Genomic DNA, 17,393 nt, shown 5'->3' on the forward strand with positions numbered 1-17,393 from the left:
AGAACAGGGAACAATGCACACTAAGTGATTTTTAAAATTTTATCCAAGAGCACAAATATGCCTTTTCTTGTTAAAAGAAAACTTGTAAAAAGACTGTTCTAGATTGGGGACAGGGAGAGAAGGAGGAAGTGATTTAACGGTACATGATTGCTCATTCAAATCCTCAACCAGATTAGTGATAGTTATATCGCTAGTAATGACTGGCTTAGCAGAACTGTGCAGATTGCCTGCTGTTTCTCAACAAATGAAATCTAATTATGCAACAACGAACATAAGAGGGCATCTTACAGAAGCACCATAATGCTCTACCCGGAACAGTTTTGCACAACTACACAGTATTTTTGTTCCCAAGAACAAAAAGAAGGAGTATACATTGTGTTTCTAGGTGCATGAATTAAGTAATTAAGTATTCTATGTCTATGTTTAAATCTACGTTTGGTTTTTGCTCCTATTTATTTAATAATTATTCGCTTAGATTTATACTGTTATGCTATTTATTCAGATGTTTTGCTTATGCTGCTCTATGACCGTAATAAAATAAAGTACTTGACTAGGTGCATGAATCATCTTAGGATCATCAGAAAGGGGCAGGGGAAATCACTTTGGAAACGGAATATTAATTAGTTAAAGCCATATAACTTACCCTTATTGCATTGTCTGAACCATTGGTAATAAGAAGTGGTTCCCCTTGGACAAACGTCATACCCGAAATTGCTGTAGAATGGGCACCTCTCATCTGGCCCTGAAGTTTCTTTTCTTCTAGATCCCACAACCCAATATGCCCAACAGGACTTCCAGCAGCCATAATTGGGTGTCCATCTGATCACATGCAGAAAATAAACAAAACATAAATACAGATACCTTAAATCAAAACAAGTAAGACTGAAGAGCATACAACTGGGAAAGAAAGCCAACTAACATTAAAATAGATTGGGAGAGGGTGGAGAGGATGAGTGATTAAATCACTCACGCCACAATTTTCCTTTTCAGGCATAACAATAAACTATCGTTTGATTAGACCAGAAAAATTTCCATAAAAACTGTGCATGCAAGGGGAGAATAGAACGTTCAGAATCATCTGTGATCTTCAAGCCATCGACTGGAGGACTGTCTAAATGCAACTACAGCAAGACCAATTACCTGTACATTTCAGTCCTGGCCTTATGATAGCTTGCAACAGGTGACAAGTAGCTTATACTTAAATTTGTATTTCAACTTAAGGCTTTAACTCATGCCTGAGGTTTCTAATAAGTGCTGAAGTGTACCTGTACGGAATGATATTGCTGTTATGGGACCCCAGTCTTGTTGAAATTTCATCAGCATTTCATCAAATTTAATATTGTGCACTATGATGTAACCAGACACAAGACCTACTGCAATGACATCCACTGCTGGGGCCTGCAAAGAAAGTTATACTATTAAACAACAGCAACTTTTGATATTTTGCAACTGAGCATAAATAACCTATTAAGATTAGTAAGATTGGTAATGGTAAGATTCCATTAGAAACTTTTCCTGGGCACACCTGAATGAAATCACCAAGTTCTGAGTAAGCACACAAGTTCGTTCTAATGAGGCTTTTGTTACTTTTTAGACAAGAATGAGCTTGCTGCATCAAAGACATGCTTTTCCAATTTCAAAGCTTGTTTACTGTCATGCATTTTTATTATTGCATACTGAATAGAATGAGATGCATGTAATGATTATTCCATGGCATTATTTCCCAGTCATCTTCTAATATTTCCAAAATGGAAGGAACCTCAGAGTTCAGACTAGGTGAGATGCTAACTCCAAGATCTTGCCTGTTTCCTTCAACCTCCACAGAAGCAGCAAGAGAGGCTATCGGAGACTTCGGGTGATACAGTAGGTTTGGTCAGCTTTCATCAAAATGTTGCCATTGTGGAGGAAGGGCAAACAAATTAGTTCTACACATTTTTCCACCTACTTACATCTTTATTTGGAGTGTGTTTCACCATCTGAAGCCAGGGCAAAAGAAGCTGCGGAAGCTGTAGACTAATATTCTCTAATAATACTCTCTTTAGTAAACTTTCACTTGGATTCAATGGTGATCTGTGTACATACGCTGCACTCGTTTGGAGCGCAGGGGGGGGGGGGGAGAGAGATTTATTTGACTCCCCCTCCCAACTACAGCCCACCACTCCAGAGGGTCGTTCAGAGGTCTTGATCCATGAGCATAAGTTTGCTTGTTTCATATGATTCAACCCTCTACCTCTAACTTAACACATTCTTTGATTATAACAGGCCACAGAACTTACTGTATTAACACTAAAGCCCAGTTTCCAACACCTTGCAAGCCTTTGTGCAAACCTTATTGTCATTCCTATCAAATATATGAATGCACAGCAAGGGAACATACATTCAGGGCCACACCACTCACAGTATACATAACATTTTAATTACAACTCTTCCACCTAAGAGTGGACGTTTGGATGAAATCAAATTTTGGATGCATATATTTAGCACTAACCTCACTGGGGCTTACTTCCAAACAGCCTTGCGTAAAACCTACTAGTATATAATTTGGGACACTGACACCATTCTAATTAAGTTCAAATAGAAGTGTTTAGAAGCAGAGCACAAGTAATGAGCTCCATACAGATGGAATTCTTAAAAAAAAAAAAAGCTACAATACATGGTCCCAAGATTACTACATTTTAAGAATATGTGATTTGTGGACCATGGTTTAACAGTCTAAACCCAAACATACTGCGTTAATTTAAAAAAAATCCATTAAATGGAACAGAACTTACTTCTAGATAAGGGTGTGTAGACTGAAGCCTGCATGTGATTGTTCCATTTCTATTCTAGTGCTAATTTTTAGCATAGACTTTTTGAATGAATTTCAGATTGGCAAGAGCCAGGTTCATTTATTTAAAGAAAAATCCCCTACATCTATTTTATTTTTGCAACGCCACTAGCAATATACTACAGGCCAAATATACAGTGTTTTCAAGAGTACTGACATGTACATTGACTTTGCTTACTACAGTCTGTCATTCAGAATCCTGCAATAGTAGTAGTAGATCTGCTAATATGAACTAGAAATTAAGGGACAGGCTTAGCATTGTGGGCTATACCTATTTGATCTAGCAGAGAACATTAATAAAGCAATCTGAAAATAACTATCAAGGAACAGTATGTAATTGTCGCTGGGTTGAAACCAGAGATAAACCTGCAGAAGGTAATTGGAGCTGCCACTCACAGAAGGTGTTTTCACTTGATTTTCCATCACCTTCCCCCTCAGTCCAAACTATTTAGCAGGGTTCCCCAAACCTAGGAAAAGCCTTTTTAGAAGGGCAGACCGGCAGGAAGAGGAGGTGCCAGGAAGCTCATTTTTTGCTCACCACCTTCTGCAGACTGATCTCTGGATCCAACCCTCTATACATTCACACGCTTACCTGTTGAAGGACTGTCACTCCTGCTCCCCAGCCAGGAAATGTATATAAAAGTTTGCTTGGGTAGTGGGGAGAAAAAGAGGTTAGTGAATTTTCAAGCCACAAAACAAAACTACATCAGAATGGATATTAAACACAAAACCAGCATTTGCAGAAAAAATACTTAAAACTTCTGGGGTGCTATTTATTGGGGGGGGGATACTACTAGCATTGTCTTAGACCCCAAGACTTAGACCCCAGGAAACTCCACTCATGCGAAGTGCCTCTGCCCAATCTTAGCCAATTCCCACTTCCACAGGATCCCTCTGTCCTCATAGCATTCCCTTCAGAAGAGCTCCTTTCTTGTAGAGACCCTGGAGCCTGCACTGGGAAACAAGGGAGAGGAAAGCTACGGCGGTTCCATCTTCTCACAGTTGTCAGGGCCATTGTCTCTATGCAAAGACACCCCTACTACACAATACTCATCAATGTCACCAATAGGTGCATAGTGCAAGTCTCATTTAAATAAAACTAAACAAGGAAAATAGTGCTCGTGACTTTGGCCCATATTTTTTAGATCAAAACTACGTAACCCTTCTACTGTCGTAGAAACATAAAACAAATTTCATGCTGACTTCAAATATTCTCAGTTATTTGAAGAGGCTCATTGCTAAACATGTCCTTCAGTATAGCTTTAGTTTGAGAACCACTAGCATGCGATTGTTTCACTTATGGCCATATTTACAATTTAGTCTGTTAGAATCAAACAACATTGGAAGATTGTCCACCTCCAATCCATCAGCGCTCTGCATTAATTCCACATTTTACGGGAGTAAATGACTGATAACCAGGCTAATACATTTGTAATTTGGGTCAGGAAGTTGGGTGGGGGGAGAGACATGCTCTTACTTGGATTTTACATTCCACAACTGTAGATTTCCTTGTTCACTACCAAGAAGAATTTTATTCAAATAGGTACTTGGGTGCATAATTGCAGAAACAGCAAACACTGTCTTATCAAAATTCATCTGCAAGTATTCTTCTGTAGGAGAAAGAAGAGCATTAGCTGCCATATATGCTACAAATATGTTTTAAAAATTTATTTCTCTGAATAGTTATGACTTTAAAAAGGGTCAAATATTACCTTCTGACTGTACATCCCAAATAATGAGAATGTTATCACGATCAACAGAAATCAAATGATCCCCAAATGGCAGTATAAGGTGAACATCTGCTCTGTGACCTTTGTAAGTGTGAACCACCTGCAATTCAAAGTATCTCAGTTATTTCCTTAGAGGTATGAAATCATATCTGGACATGAAGTGCCTTCAGCACTATTTAGCACAGGTATAGGAAGCCTGCGGCCCTCCAGATGTTATTACTTCAACTCTGATCTGTTCCAGCCATAGTGAGGGATGAAAGGAAAGGCACAGGTTCCCTGACATTGATTAGGTGGAAAGGCAGAATACAAGCATAACATACAGCCCAAACTAGATTCAAGTCATAATATGACCCATACAACATCCCAGCTGTACCAGTTTCTAGAATTAATATTTTAAACACTTCCAAACGTAAACCAGATATTGACTGTAACATCATACTAAGGTTTCAGAGCAACTCCAGCCCACCTTTGAGATATGCAGGAGCAAATCACCCATACATTAATAGTACAGCACCCATATCCTGAATACAAATGTATACTCAAAAGCAAGTTCTATAGAATTCTGTGAACTACTCCCAGGTTTGTGGATACAGGTTTGCAGCCTAAACACTTTCAGGATCAGATACAAATTGGTATATCTGGCATAATAATTATACAAACCTCTTTGTTCCGAGCAAAAGCATGGAGAAGACTGCCACAAGATGCAAAGACCAACATTCTGTCGGCTGCCAAACAGGTAATGTCCTGTGGCAAAGCATTGCCTAAAAGATAAGGAAAACAAAAAGAGCAAGCTCTGTCAATTTTAAAGTACATACAGTAAAGAAGACACATTGTGATGGATTGATAATTTCCCTCAACGTTGCAGTATACTGAATATCAATTGCTACTAGAAACACACACACACACAAAATGTTGACACATGCTTAGAACTAAAACACACAATTTACTGTGTGCTCCATCAGTAAGAATGACCAGAAGGCACATTCATTTGAACAGGACTTAAAACACAAAGATTACTTGGACACAAGTTCCTCCAGTGCATGGTGGAAGGGCAATAAATTTTAATTTATTATTATTACTCCCAAGTAGAGTCAGTTAAGATGTCCAATTAAACTTGGGTACAAAATACCCCATTTTGTAGTGGATTTTACAACTTTTAGCAATGATTTTTGTACATAAACAGTATTCACCGCAACTTACAATTTGTAAAGAAACATACAAAACTAAACCACATATTAAATGCACATACATAGAACAATATACTTACTAACAGCAACTAAGCCTAGTCTCTTCACCTGCAATAAAAGCATAATATTTTTTAGAAAAATAGTTCAGTATTACAATTATTAGACAAGCTATAAATGTTTCTGGAGAAAGAGACTAATGTGCATGAAAGATGGGCATAGTTATTCATGAAATAACTGCTGTAGTTAGAAAAGTTATAATAGTAATGGAACTGGCCCCTTGTTAAATCTGTGGAAAAACACCCCTTTAATGAAATTCAGCTGCACTTTTTCAGATTTACACGCACCATGATATGAAAACATTTTATGTTACACAACAGCTGCAGTCCCATTCATTTTGGAAAGGATGTGAAAATGAGGATTATCTTGAGTGATATAGAATAAATTATTTTGTATAGCTGCAAGTCAAATGTTATGCAACAGCACAAGCCCCACTCCTTCCGTAAAGGATGTGAAAATGAGGATTATATTGAGCAGCAACAAAAATCCAAGTCACATTTCTCGCTTCCTTTCTCAGTAATGTATTTATGTTCCGATTCCCACTCCTTCCTCTTAATTTAGAAATTACAGCCAATTTGGAAGTTCATCAAGTTGCTATGAATGAATTAATCTTTATTTCCGTCAGCCATCGGCCATAGCAATAAAAGAACAACGCAATATACAAAGAACAGAAAGAAAAGTCAATTATATAAAACACACATTATGGTCCTGAATCAACAGTCACAGAGTGGACCTTATTTTGATTGCCCCAGCTAAAAACCTTGCAACCTTTGCTGTCATCTGCTCATCTTGATCTGCCAAGAGAAAGGACACTGTGGCAGTGGTTGGGCGACCCAGAATGAACAATAAAAGAGAGGTGATAATCTCATTCTTCAAGTCTTTATAAAAAGTGCAAGTGCTACTGATTCAGTACTGCCATCTCCAAAGGGACAGAAGCGTTTTTCATGTGGAATCTGTTGGAATCGTTCCACAATAACTGCCGAGGGCTATATTTTTGGAATTGCTAGGTTGTGCAGATAGGGTGCCAGAAAGTCGAAATGGGAAGGTGGAAAATAGTCATACCATGGGCAAAATTTCCTTACTGTGGCCAAGTTGTTCTGACACTTGATATCATTAGGCACTGACAGATTAGACTGTTTGCTTTACTAAAACCCAAGGTGAGTGAGTAGCTATTGTGGTGATAAACCACAAGAGTGAAGTTTTTGACAGACAATTTTAGACCAGGCACTCTTGTGACAATCTTGTAGCACTAGGGATATTAGACGGGGGATTTGAGTGTCCTATTCCAGATCCGTTATTCTACCGATGGAAGATTAGCCTCTAGGCCAGGGGTCAGCAAACTTTTTCTGCAGGGGGCCAGTCCACTGTCCCTCAGACCTTGTGGGGGGCCGGACTATACTTTGGGGGGGGGGGAGAGATGAACGAATTCCTATGTCCCACAAATAACCCAGAGATGCATTTTAAATAAAAGGACACATTTTACTCTTCTAAAAAAACCAAAGCTGATTCCTGGACCGTCCGCGGGCCAGATTTAGAAGGCGATTGGGCTGGGATCCGGCCCCCAGGCCTTAGTTTGCCTACCCATGCTCTAGGCGCAATGATGCATTTGGGACACAGGGTGGAACAGAAAAAAATTGCCTTAAGAACTTTTGATTGGACAGCTTCCGTAGAACGAAGCTAAGTGCCAGTCCAAATCTGAGCCCCATATAATAAATGTGCTAGGGGTTTAGCTTGGAACACTTCAAGGACTGTTTGCCACCTTTTGTGTGGAAAAAACGTGTCAGAATTTTGGTGCTCTTTCTGTTGTACATTTCTGGTTGCTAATGAAGAATGGCATGATGTAACAGCCTTTCACTATGGTTTGTCCTTTGTATCGGATATTAAGAGGTATGCAGCGTCCAAACATGGAGGTTCCGTGTAGCCATAACCACTTTCACACTTTTCTCCTTTATGATTTTGTCTAACCTTCCATAAAGTTGTCAGCTGAACGACACCATGCTTGGAGCGAACTACTACCACAAGTAGAACAAAATCCTTTCACGCCTGGAGCAGGCAAAATGCACTGGGTGTGCACCCCACTGAATCACGAAGCTCACTGGGTGACCTTAGGTCACACACAGCTGCTTAGTGTAGCCTGTCATGAAGGTAAAACGGGGAGGGGGAAGAACCGTGAGAAGCCACCTCAAGCTTCTTAAGTGGAAAAGTATGATGCATTTTTTTTATAAAAAAAAAAGGTTTCCCCTACAAATCTCCCTCATTTGAGGCTTTACTTGGAAGTTTCCAATTCTCTTATGAAGCTACTGAAGATAAGGACCGCCACATTCAGTGGCAGTACACCCCATAAGGTAAATCGGCATTGGGTGACAAAGAAACTCTCATTTTTTAAGCTTCCCTTATAGCTGAACTCGAAGGGACGCAGGTGGCGCTGTGGGTTAAACCACTGAGCCTAGGGCTTGCAGATCAGAAGGTCGGTGGTTTGAATCCCCGCGACAGAGTGAGCTCCCATTGTTCGGTCCCAGCTCCTGCCAACCTAGCAGTTCGAAAGCACATCAAAGTGCAAGTAGATAAATAGGTACCACTCCAGCGGGAAGGTAAACGGTGTTTCCGTACGCTGCTATGGTTCACCAGAAGTGGCTTAGTCATGATGGCCGAATGACCTGGAAGCTGTACGCCGGCTCCCTCGGCCAATAAAGCGAGATGAGCGCCGCAATCCCAGAGTTGGCCACGACTGGACCTAATGGTCAAGGGTCCCTTTACCTTTATATTGAACTCAGTTGTTTGACTCTAAACCAGTGTTTCCCAACCTTTGGGGGGGGGGGCTATGCCCAACCTAAGCATCTCTAAAACCCATTTCACTGGGTGCCCAAGAAACTCTCCTCATTTTTTAAGCTTCCATATGGCTGAACTCAGTTGTCTGGGCCTAATCAGTGTTTCCCAACCTTTTTTTCCCTTCTGGCCATGCCCCACCTAAGCATCTCTAAAACCCTGATGCACACATACACCTGGTGACATATAATTCCTATTGTTCAAAAAGCAAACTCCTATTCTCGTGAAGCCTAAAAGGCCACTATTCACTGTTAATAACCCATTCTCGAATTGCCACCAGACCCCCTCCCCGCCCTTAAATATCACATTTTTCCCTCTCTGTGGGGCGTGTAACCCACGTTGGGAACCACGGGCAGCCTAAACAAAACACCTGCAACTCTTTCAGCCTCTCAACTAATGGTTTTTTTTGGGGGGGGGGTTAAGGGAAGCATGTTCAATTTATGCCCACCGACCCCGCCCCACTCTCCCCACACTTTCTGCCCACACTTTCTGATTTCTGCACTTTCTGCTTTCTTCACGCAGCAAGCAGGTTGAAACACGAAAGATACCCCCCGTGTCCGGTGTTTTGGGGTGGGACTCACGTTGTACGTGTGGAAGCTCTTCCCCACCGCGGTGACCAGGTAGAACTCCCGGTGGCGGCGGTGGAAGCGCACCACGTGCGCCAAGTGGTTGGAGTAGAGGCCGAGCGCGCGGAAGCCCGCGAACAGAGCGCTGCCCCCCTCGCGGCTGCTGCCCTCCGACGACATCGCCTTCCTTTGCGGGGGGGGGGGAGGAGGACGACCACCGGCACGCGACCACCAACCGCCCCGGACTACGTTCCTCGCTGCGCGTGCCGCACGCTCGGCGCGGAAGAAAAAAAACCCGGCGTCCCCGCTACTTCCGGCCCTTGTGTACCTTTGCAAAAGTGGCTCGGCTTGGCATCACGCGCTGGGCACTTTAGTTCCCTCCCCGAGGCGAGCGGGATCCCCTGCTTTCCTAGGCAGTGCTTGGCAACGATGCAGGGCAGACACGTTGCGTTTGGGTCCCGATGGCTTTTCCAATAAAGAGGAGGGAAAAAAGGGGGGGAGCCATTTACGCATAAGCTAAACAAGCTATAGGTTAGGGCCCCACTCTCTTGGGGGCCCCCAAAAAATTTAAAGGGGGGAAAAACTGGATGTACATTTCCAAAATATAAGATAAAAAAACAAATAAAATAAAACCTACTTGCAGCAACAGTGTTTTGTGTTGTGTAGGCTCCTATGTACATATTTAGTTATGTGCAAATGGCTTTGTTGTTGTTTAGTCGTTTAGTCGTGTCCGACTCTTCGTGATCCCATGGACCAGAGAACGCCAGGCACCTCTGTCCTCCACTGCCTCCCGCAGTTTGGTCAAACTCATGCTGGTAACCTCGAAAACACTATCCAACCATCTCGTCCTCTGCCGTCCCCTTCTCCTTGTGCCCTCCATCTTTCCCAACATCAGGGTCTTCTCCAGGGAGTCTTCTCCCTGGAAGCAAATGGCTAAAGCAAATGGCTTTAGATACCTATTAAAGGTAAAGGGACCCCTGACCATTAGGTCCAGTCGTAGCCGACTCTGGGGTTGCGGCGCTCATCTCGATTTACTGGCCAAGGGAGCCGGCATACAGCTTCCGGGTCATGTGGCCAGTATGACCAAGCCGCTTCTGGTGAACCAGAGCAGCACATGGAAACGCCGTTTACCTTCCCGCCACAGTGGTACCTATTTATCTATTTGCACTTTGACATGCTTTCAAACTGCTAGGCTAGCAGGAGCAGGGACCGAGCAACGGGAGCTCACCCCGTTGCGGGGATTCAAACCGCCGACCTTCTGATCGGCAAGTCCTAGGCTCTGTGGTTTAACCCACAGCGCCACCCGCATCCCTAGATACCTATTATAGGTCCATAAATTACCATATAGCATATATTCAACACAAAAAACCAGCGGCAATTTGTTGTTGACAAAGGACAGCTGGACATATAAAGGGCCCCATTACCTTCAGTAGCTTAGGGCCTCATCAAATCTTAATCTGGCCCTGAAAATGACCATTCAGTCTTTCCAATGAGTTTTCTCTCTTTCATTAGAATATGTACTTATGAGCATAGAATAGGTTTTATGCCGTTTTAAACTTCTGTGACTTTTCCCCTAAGAAAAGGGGGTTGTAATATTGTGGGGGAGCTTGCCATTGATTGATTGATTGAATTTATATACTGCCCTATACCAACAGGTCTCAGGGCGGTTCATAGAAAAGATCATGGCAATTCCTTTTATTTGTTGTCGACCTCATACTCTCCGATGAAAATAGGGACGTCCTAAGGATAAAGCGGGATATACTGGGATCACATCAGAAACTGGGACAGCTTCTGTAAATCCAGGAGTGTAGCTGGATGATAAAATAAATTTTAAAAAAATTCTTACCTGCACTGATGATAGTCATTGTTTGGATGGGGGGGGGTGGAGCTTTTATCCATTTCCGCAGTCACACAATCAATCAAGCAAAACAAAAAAAATTCCTTCCAGTAGCACCTTAAAGACCAACTAAGTTAGTTCTTGGTATGAGCTTTCGTGTGCATGCACACTTCTTCAGATACACACGAAAGCTCATACCAAGAACTAACTTAGTTGGTCTTTAAGGTGCTACTGGAAGGAATTTTTTTTGTTTTGACTATGGCAGACCAACACGGCTACCTATCTGTAAATCAATCAAGCAGTAGCTGAGCTGAGTTCCACACAGTCACAAAAACAAATTAACCGAAAAAGCCTCAAAAACAAAAACGCAAAATAAATAGCAAAGACAAAAGCGCCAAACTTAATCCATTCCAGAAGTCCATTTGACTTCTGAAATGTTCGAAAAGCAAGGTACGGCTTCTGATTGGTCCAGGTGCCCCGGAAACGATTGCCGACGGCTGCATCGGATGTTCAGCTTCCGAAAAGCATTCGAAAACCAGAACACTTTCTTCAGGGTTTTCAGCGTTTGATAACCAAAGTGTTTGAGAACCAAGGTACCACTCTACTGGTTTAAAGCCCTATATGGCTCACAGTGGCGTAGCGTGGGGGGTGCAGGGGGGGCCAGCCGCACCGGGCGCAACATCTGGGGGTTAGGGTTAGGGGGCGCAAATCCACAGGTTAGGGGGTGCAAATTACTTGCCTGGCCCCGGGTGCTGACAACCCACGCTACGCCACTGATGGCTCAGGACTGAATCTCCCCATATGAACCAATCTGCATCCTCTGCGCTTCACTAGAGGACTTTCTCCATGTGCCCCTCTTTAAAGGAGTTGTGGAGGGTGGCCATATTACAGCAGGGCTTTTCACCCGTGCTCAGCCCATCTGTGGAACGATCTCTGTGGAAGGATGTGTCTGGCACCATCATTGTCAGTCTTTGACTTTGGAATCTTTTTCTTCACTGAGACTTTGGTAATTAAGTTACCTCCTACACTGATGTTCATCTTTTAATGGGGTGAGTAGGGCTTATCCTTAGTAAATTGTTGGATGAACATTTTATTCATTTTGCATTGTTCGTTGTTTTACATTTTTTTTAAAAAAAATTAAATGGCTTTTATTTATTGCATTTTATCTTGTTAAATTGTTTTGAGATGTGGTATAAAGAAATTGACAAATGTAATAGTAATAACAACAACAGAGTCCAAGAATAGTTGAGTTGGGATACCAAGGGTCATCTAGTCCAACCCCCTGCAATGCAGGAATAACAGCTAACAATAATAGTAATAAGACAGATCACATGCACCGTCATCTAGCATGGAGAATACTACTACTAAACTCAGTGCTGGATTTAGGCATCTAAGCAGAAGCTCTATTCAAAGCACACTGTTTCATGCTGATGTCCACTGTTTGATCATAAAGACTAACCTGTAAATTTGTTTATTTGTTTTGCCTTCAATGGGAAAAAGCTGGTTTTAAAAAGGTGAATACAGGCAAAGTGGTTTGATTGACTCCATGGGTTTCCTTATTCCCTGACACAAATTGCACAAGATTGTTCACAACTCAGTGTACTGTACATTGCAAAACATTTCATCAAAGCATTTTTATTTATAAAAATATAGACCTCTGACTCATACAGAAAACATATAAGCAGTGTACAGCAAATATAAAACCACAACATAAGGCAAATATAAAAGCAATAAACAAAAACATAAGGAGCTGGACACTCACATAAAAGTTATCCCACTGAATTGGTTGTTGTAACAGTAAGTTATCAAAAGGCATCGAAAAATGGATGACAACGGTGCCTGGAAAATTTCTATTAGCAGGGCATTCCAGGTGGGGTAAATGCTCAATTTCTCACAGATATCATTTGGACCTCATTCACACATGGGTAGATTAACAGCATTGCTCCAGTAGATCTCAGTGATCAAGCTGTTCTTAAGGGCTTTGCACATTGATACAATGACCTTGAACCTAGCCAGTAATTTATTGTTTGAAATATTACTATAAAATAAATTAACACCATCAAATATGAGCCTTGTAAAATGTATGCTGTCTATTAAAAAAAACCCCCACAGTTTGAAATGTTCACAAAGAATAAATTAACAGCATTAAAAAAATAAACCTTTATAATGCATAAAGTCTGAACGCTTGCAGTTTTTAGTACTGATTCATTCACTCAAGGTGCTGTATTAACATTTCAAATCCGCATATAGCTGTTCCACATTTCCTCAAGTTCCTTGGATGTGTGAGTCCCACATTTCTCTTTTCTCTGCATGATACACTTTGTGGTGTTCCGAAATCTGACTTCAACATTCCGAGATCCATTGTTCTGTTGGGCAAAAAAATCATATAGTATTAATTACCGTATTTTTTGCACCATAACACTCACTTTTTTCCTCCTAGAAAGTAAGGGGAAATGTCTGTGCGTGTTATGGAGGAAATGCCTACGGGTGGCATGCCTACACATTTTCCTCCTCTAAAAACTACATGCGTGTTATGGTCGGGTGCGTGTTATAGAGCGAAAAATACGGTACTCATTTTTAATGACAAATGTAGTTCTTAGTGAACAAGTAGAACTGGATCCAGGAAGTGCTAATTTCTTTTTGATTCAGTAATGATTGATGGTGTACTGGAATTACATGATTGCTCTATCAGGTTCTCTTTGAAACCTTAATTGGTATTATCCCCCTGTCAGTTTATTGTTAATTTACTAAAACATTGAGTAAGCAGCACATTCTTCTCTCCCTGGATATAAAATTATATATACAGTGGTACCTCGGGTTACATATGCTTCAGGTTACATACACTTCAGGTTACAGACTCCGCTAACCCAGAAATATTGCCTCGGGTTAAGAACTTTGCTTCAGGATGAGAACAGAAATCGTGCAGCGGCGGCGCAGTGGCAGCAGGAGGCCCCATTAGTTAAAATGACGCTTCAGGTTAAGAACAGTTTCAGGTTAAGAACGGACCTCCAGAACGAATTAAGTACGTAACCAAAGGTACCACCGTATCAACTTTGTCACAGTTTCTATGTTACAAACTCTTTCAACTAATGGCTATTCAACTATGGTTTGTGCTATTCTTTCTGGTGGCTAATATGCAGTACAGTATACAGAAAAAAAGGCATCTCAAGTCCTTTACACTTTAATGTACACTCACTGAACAAAGAAGAGGGGAAATGAAGTGAAGGAAGGTGCTGTCAAATTTGTATATGACTTTTTTACTAAGATGAGCACAATGACCCTTGTGGCACCTTAAAAGGTAAAGGTACCCCTGAACCATTAAGTCCAGTCGTGTTTGCGGTCTCTTCTCGCTTTACTGGCCAAGGGAGCCGGCGTTTGTCCGCAGACAGCTTCCGGATCATGTGGCCAGCATGACTAAGCCACTTCTGGCGAACCAGAGCAGCGCATGGAAACGCTGTTTACCTTTCCGCTGGACTGGTACCTTATTTATCTACTTGCACTTGGCGTGCTTTTGAACTGCTAGGTTGGCAGGAGCTGGGACTGAAGAACGGGAGCTCACCCCGTCGCGGGGATTCGAACAGCCGACCTTCCGATCGGGAAGCCCCGATCTGTGGTTTAGACCACAGTGCCACCCGTGTCCCTGTGGCACTTTAAAGACTACCAATTTTATTATGGCCTAAGTTTTCATAATCATTATTCATTAATTTATATCACAATGCCAAAATAGGCTTCTAGGCATTTACAAGGCAACGTGCCCAGGTGTTCCTTGACGACACCTCATCAGATGCATAAAATGTTACCCTGGTTTGCAAACAGTAGTACTGTAGTTAGCAAGAAGGAATGTTCACCTGGCTTTCCATCGGTGAGCATCACTGCCAGTTACCAAGAGGGAAAGGCAGCCAAGAGCTCAGCATGGTTTGGATGCAGAAGTGAAGCCAATCCAATGTTCCCGCTGCCACACCCATGCTGCATTGAGCTCCCTGCTTCCTCCTTCTCAGTAACCAGCTGTGACGCTCAACATAAGGAAGCCACTTGAGCAACACGATACCACTGACAGCTACTGGTTGCAGGTATCATACCTGATAGATAATGCTGGAGAGGAAGCAGTGTTTGTGGAGGATGTTGGCACCAATGACATTGGGGAAGGTTTGGGAAGTAAAATTTACGTTACTAGAGAGAATGTCGTCAGCCAGGACTTTCAAGGCAGCTTTCTCTGGAATGCTACTGGATTTAGAAAGGTGCAGTAGTGTAGTCTCAATACACGGATGCAACAGTGGTGTTGAGTCAAAGGGCACCGAGTCCAGCAATCTAGAAATTCAAAAAGGGGCAGACTTCTCCACTTAATTGTTGTGGGTGGTGATAATTTAGTACTGGGAGCATGCTATCATCCAGCTAACCAAAATGTTCAGGGGAGAATCTGAGAGGAAGAATGAAACCAAGGAAGCATCCAAAAGAGGAAAGGTAGGAATGGGTGATTTCACATAGTGTGTGCTAATCACCACAAAGAGGTAAAATGTCTACATATCCACAATGCTGTGCCCTAGAACTGACTAGCAAGCTGTAGGTGCTTTAGAACTGATTGGGAACAATGAACAGATTGCTATTAAACTCAGTTGTATATGCAAATGGACAATTGTCCCCAAAATCAAACATAGCCACTTTTGACTTTAAAAGCAGAAACTTCCCCCTTTGACTTTAAAAGCGGAAACTTCCCCCAAAGGGCAGGCCATTATGCCCTCCAGGTTGCCATAAAACACAATACAGTATTAGATTTGCAAGCTGCATCTAAACAATAGGCTTGGGCAGGCTGTGTCGTCCTCTTATATACCTGCTGGGATTGACAAAGTTGCCTCTGATTGGTTATCATTTAACTCTCATGGGAAATAATTAGCATCACCCGTCATGTGCATGGATGTTGCCGAACCAATTAACCAACTAGAAGGATTACTGTTAATAGCACCAGTTTTCCTATACTGTAACTTTATATTGCTGAATATGGGCAGGCCTATTCACTATGATGTGAGTGAATAGGTGCCAATGCCCAGGATACTCGATCACCCACACAATTTCCCATGTGAAGGGGCCAGGCAGCCACAAATTTTGGTGCCAGGGCCATGCACGCTGCATGGCACCCATGGACGCAGGGCCAAGCTGGCACTCTTGCGTGAGTGTATCACAAGCATACACACACTTGCATTTTTTAAAAGAGCAATCTAAGAATTAGCAGTTGATCAAAGCAGAACTTATAGAACACCAATCACACTCATAGCTGTCAACGTTTTCCTTTTTTTAAAGGGAAATTCCCTTATTCCGAATAGGATTCCTCGCAAGAAAAGAGAAAAGTTGACAGCTATGCACACTAGATTAGAAAAGTGGTCTGTCGCTGTTGCGTGATTGCCCCTGGAGGGCTTTAACGCTCCCCCACCGCAGTGCATTTGCCCAAGGCAATCGCCGAATCATGCATGAGCAAACGTGGGTTAGCACATGACTTTATTTCCACGATTGGCATCAGTTACGCCCGGGCTCGGCCCTAACGCACGCAAGCACAGCTCCAAGCATCTTTGAAAAGAGACAGCTTCTTTTTTTTCCCTTCCTCACCACAAATATTCCCTTTCCATCTGGGATTAGGAAGCACGGCTCCTAGATCACACACCGTTACTTCCACGCAAGCCTTGCGCCCCCGCACCTCTCGGGTCAGAACTTAAACTCCAGCCAAAGCCCGGTCCGGTGCCAAGTGCCGTCTAAGCAGGGAGAAACTGTGAAGAACCGCGCGCTAAGGAGCGCAAACTGCAGCCCTGCACACCTGCTTGCCCCAAGCGGTCTGTGTGTGTGTGTGTGTGTGTGTGTGTGTCTGTGTGTGTGTGTCTGTCTGTCTGTCTGTCTGTCCCGTCCCCTGTTCTTACCTCGGAGTAGCCTCCGCAGTTTCCCTCCAGGAGCGCAACAGTCCCTTTCCAGAGAACTAGGTGCTGCTTGGAGACGCACGATTTCGTAAAGCTGTGGATGCAAGCCAGCATCGCGCCCCGCTGCTTCCAGCGGCAGGAGAGAAAGCAAAAGGGAGAAAAATTGGCACGTTAGTGACGCAACGCCTTGTCGGGAGAAGGGAAACGGCTCATAGCTGCCAGCCGGCACCGCCTCCCGTCCGCGCCCTGGGTGCAGATCCTGCCAACAACGGCAAAGAGAGGTCCTTTCCCGGCGCGCATTGGAAGAGAGGGCGTCGAGGGCGCGTCATTCTGCGGGTTCAGGAAGAGGTCGGCGGTTTCCGGGCAAGGAGGGGATGCTTAGGGAATGCGGAGAAATGTAGACCATTCCCCCCCGTTTCTGAAGCTCGCGTTTATTGCTCAGGTATTATTTCTGTTCTCAGAG

The 17,393-nt window shown here is 42.9% G+C and overlaps 1 protein-coding gene and 1 long non-coding RNA gene across 2 annotated transcripts; both read right to left on the minus strand.

Moving 5' to 3' along the window:
* Positions 1 to 601: 601 nt before the first annotated feature.
* On the minus strand, positions 602 to 9,470 carry LOC309380598 (WD repeat-containing protein 36-like). Its single transcript, XM_081930755.1, has 8 exons — positions 9,209 to 9,470; positions 5,825 to 5,852; positions 5,218 to 5,318; positions 4,540 to 4,657; positions 4,305 to 4,437; positions 3,420 to 3,474; positions 1,266 to 1,398; positions 602 to 819 (listed from the first exon to the last, which is right to left on the minus strand). Exons 1-8 carry the CDS (start codon positions 9,371 to 9,373, stop codon positions 617 to 619), a joined length of 936 nt encoding a protein of 311 aa, XP_081786881.1. The 5' UTR covers positions 9,374 to 9,470; the 3' UTR covers positions 602 to 616.
* Positions 9,471 to 12,649: 3,179 nt separating this feature from the next.
* LOC309380449 lies at positions 12,650 to 17,148 on the minus strand. The gene is made up of 2 exons (XR_014172939.1): positions 16,934 to 17,148; positions 12,650 to 13,396 (listed from the first exon to the last, which is right to left on the minus strand). It is a non-coding gene; the product is annotated as an uncharacterized lncRNA (long non-coding RNA).
* Between the last annotated feature and the right edge of the window lie 245 nt (positions 17,149 to 17,393).

Source organism: Podarcis melisellensis, assembly GCF_964234715.1.
Source record: "Podarcis melisellensis genome assembly, chromosome: 11".
NCBI classification, from domain to species: Eukaryota; Metazoa; Chordata; class Lepidosauria; order Squamata; family Lacertidae; genus Podarcis; species Podarcis melisellensis.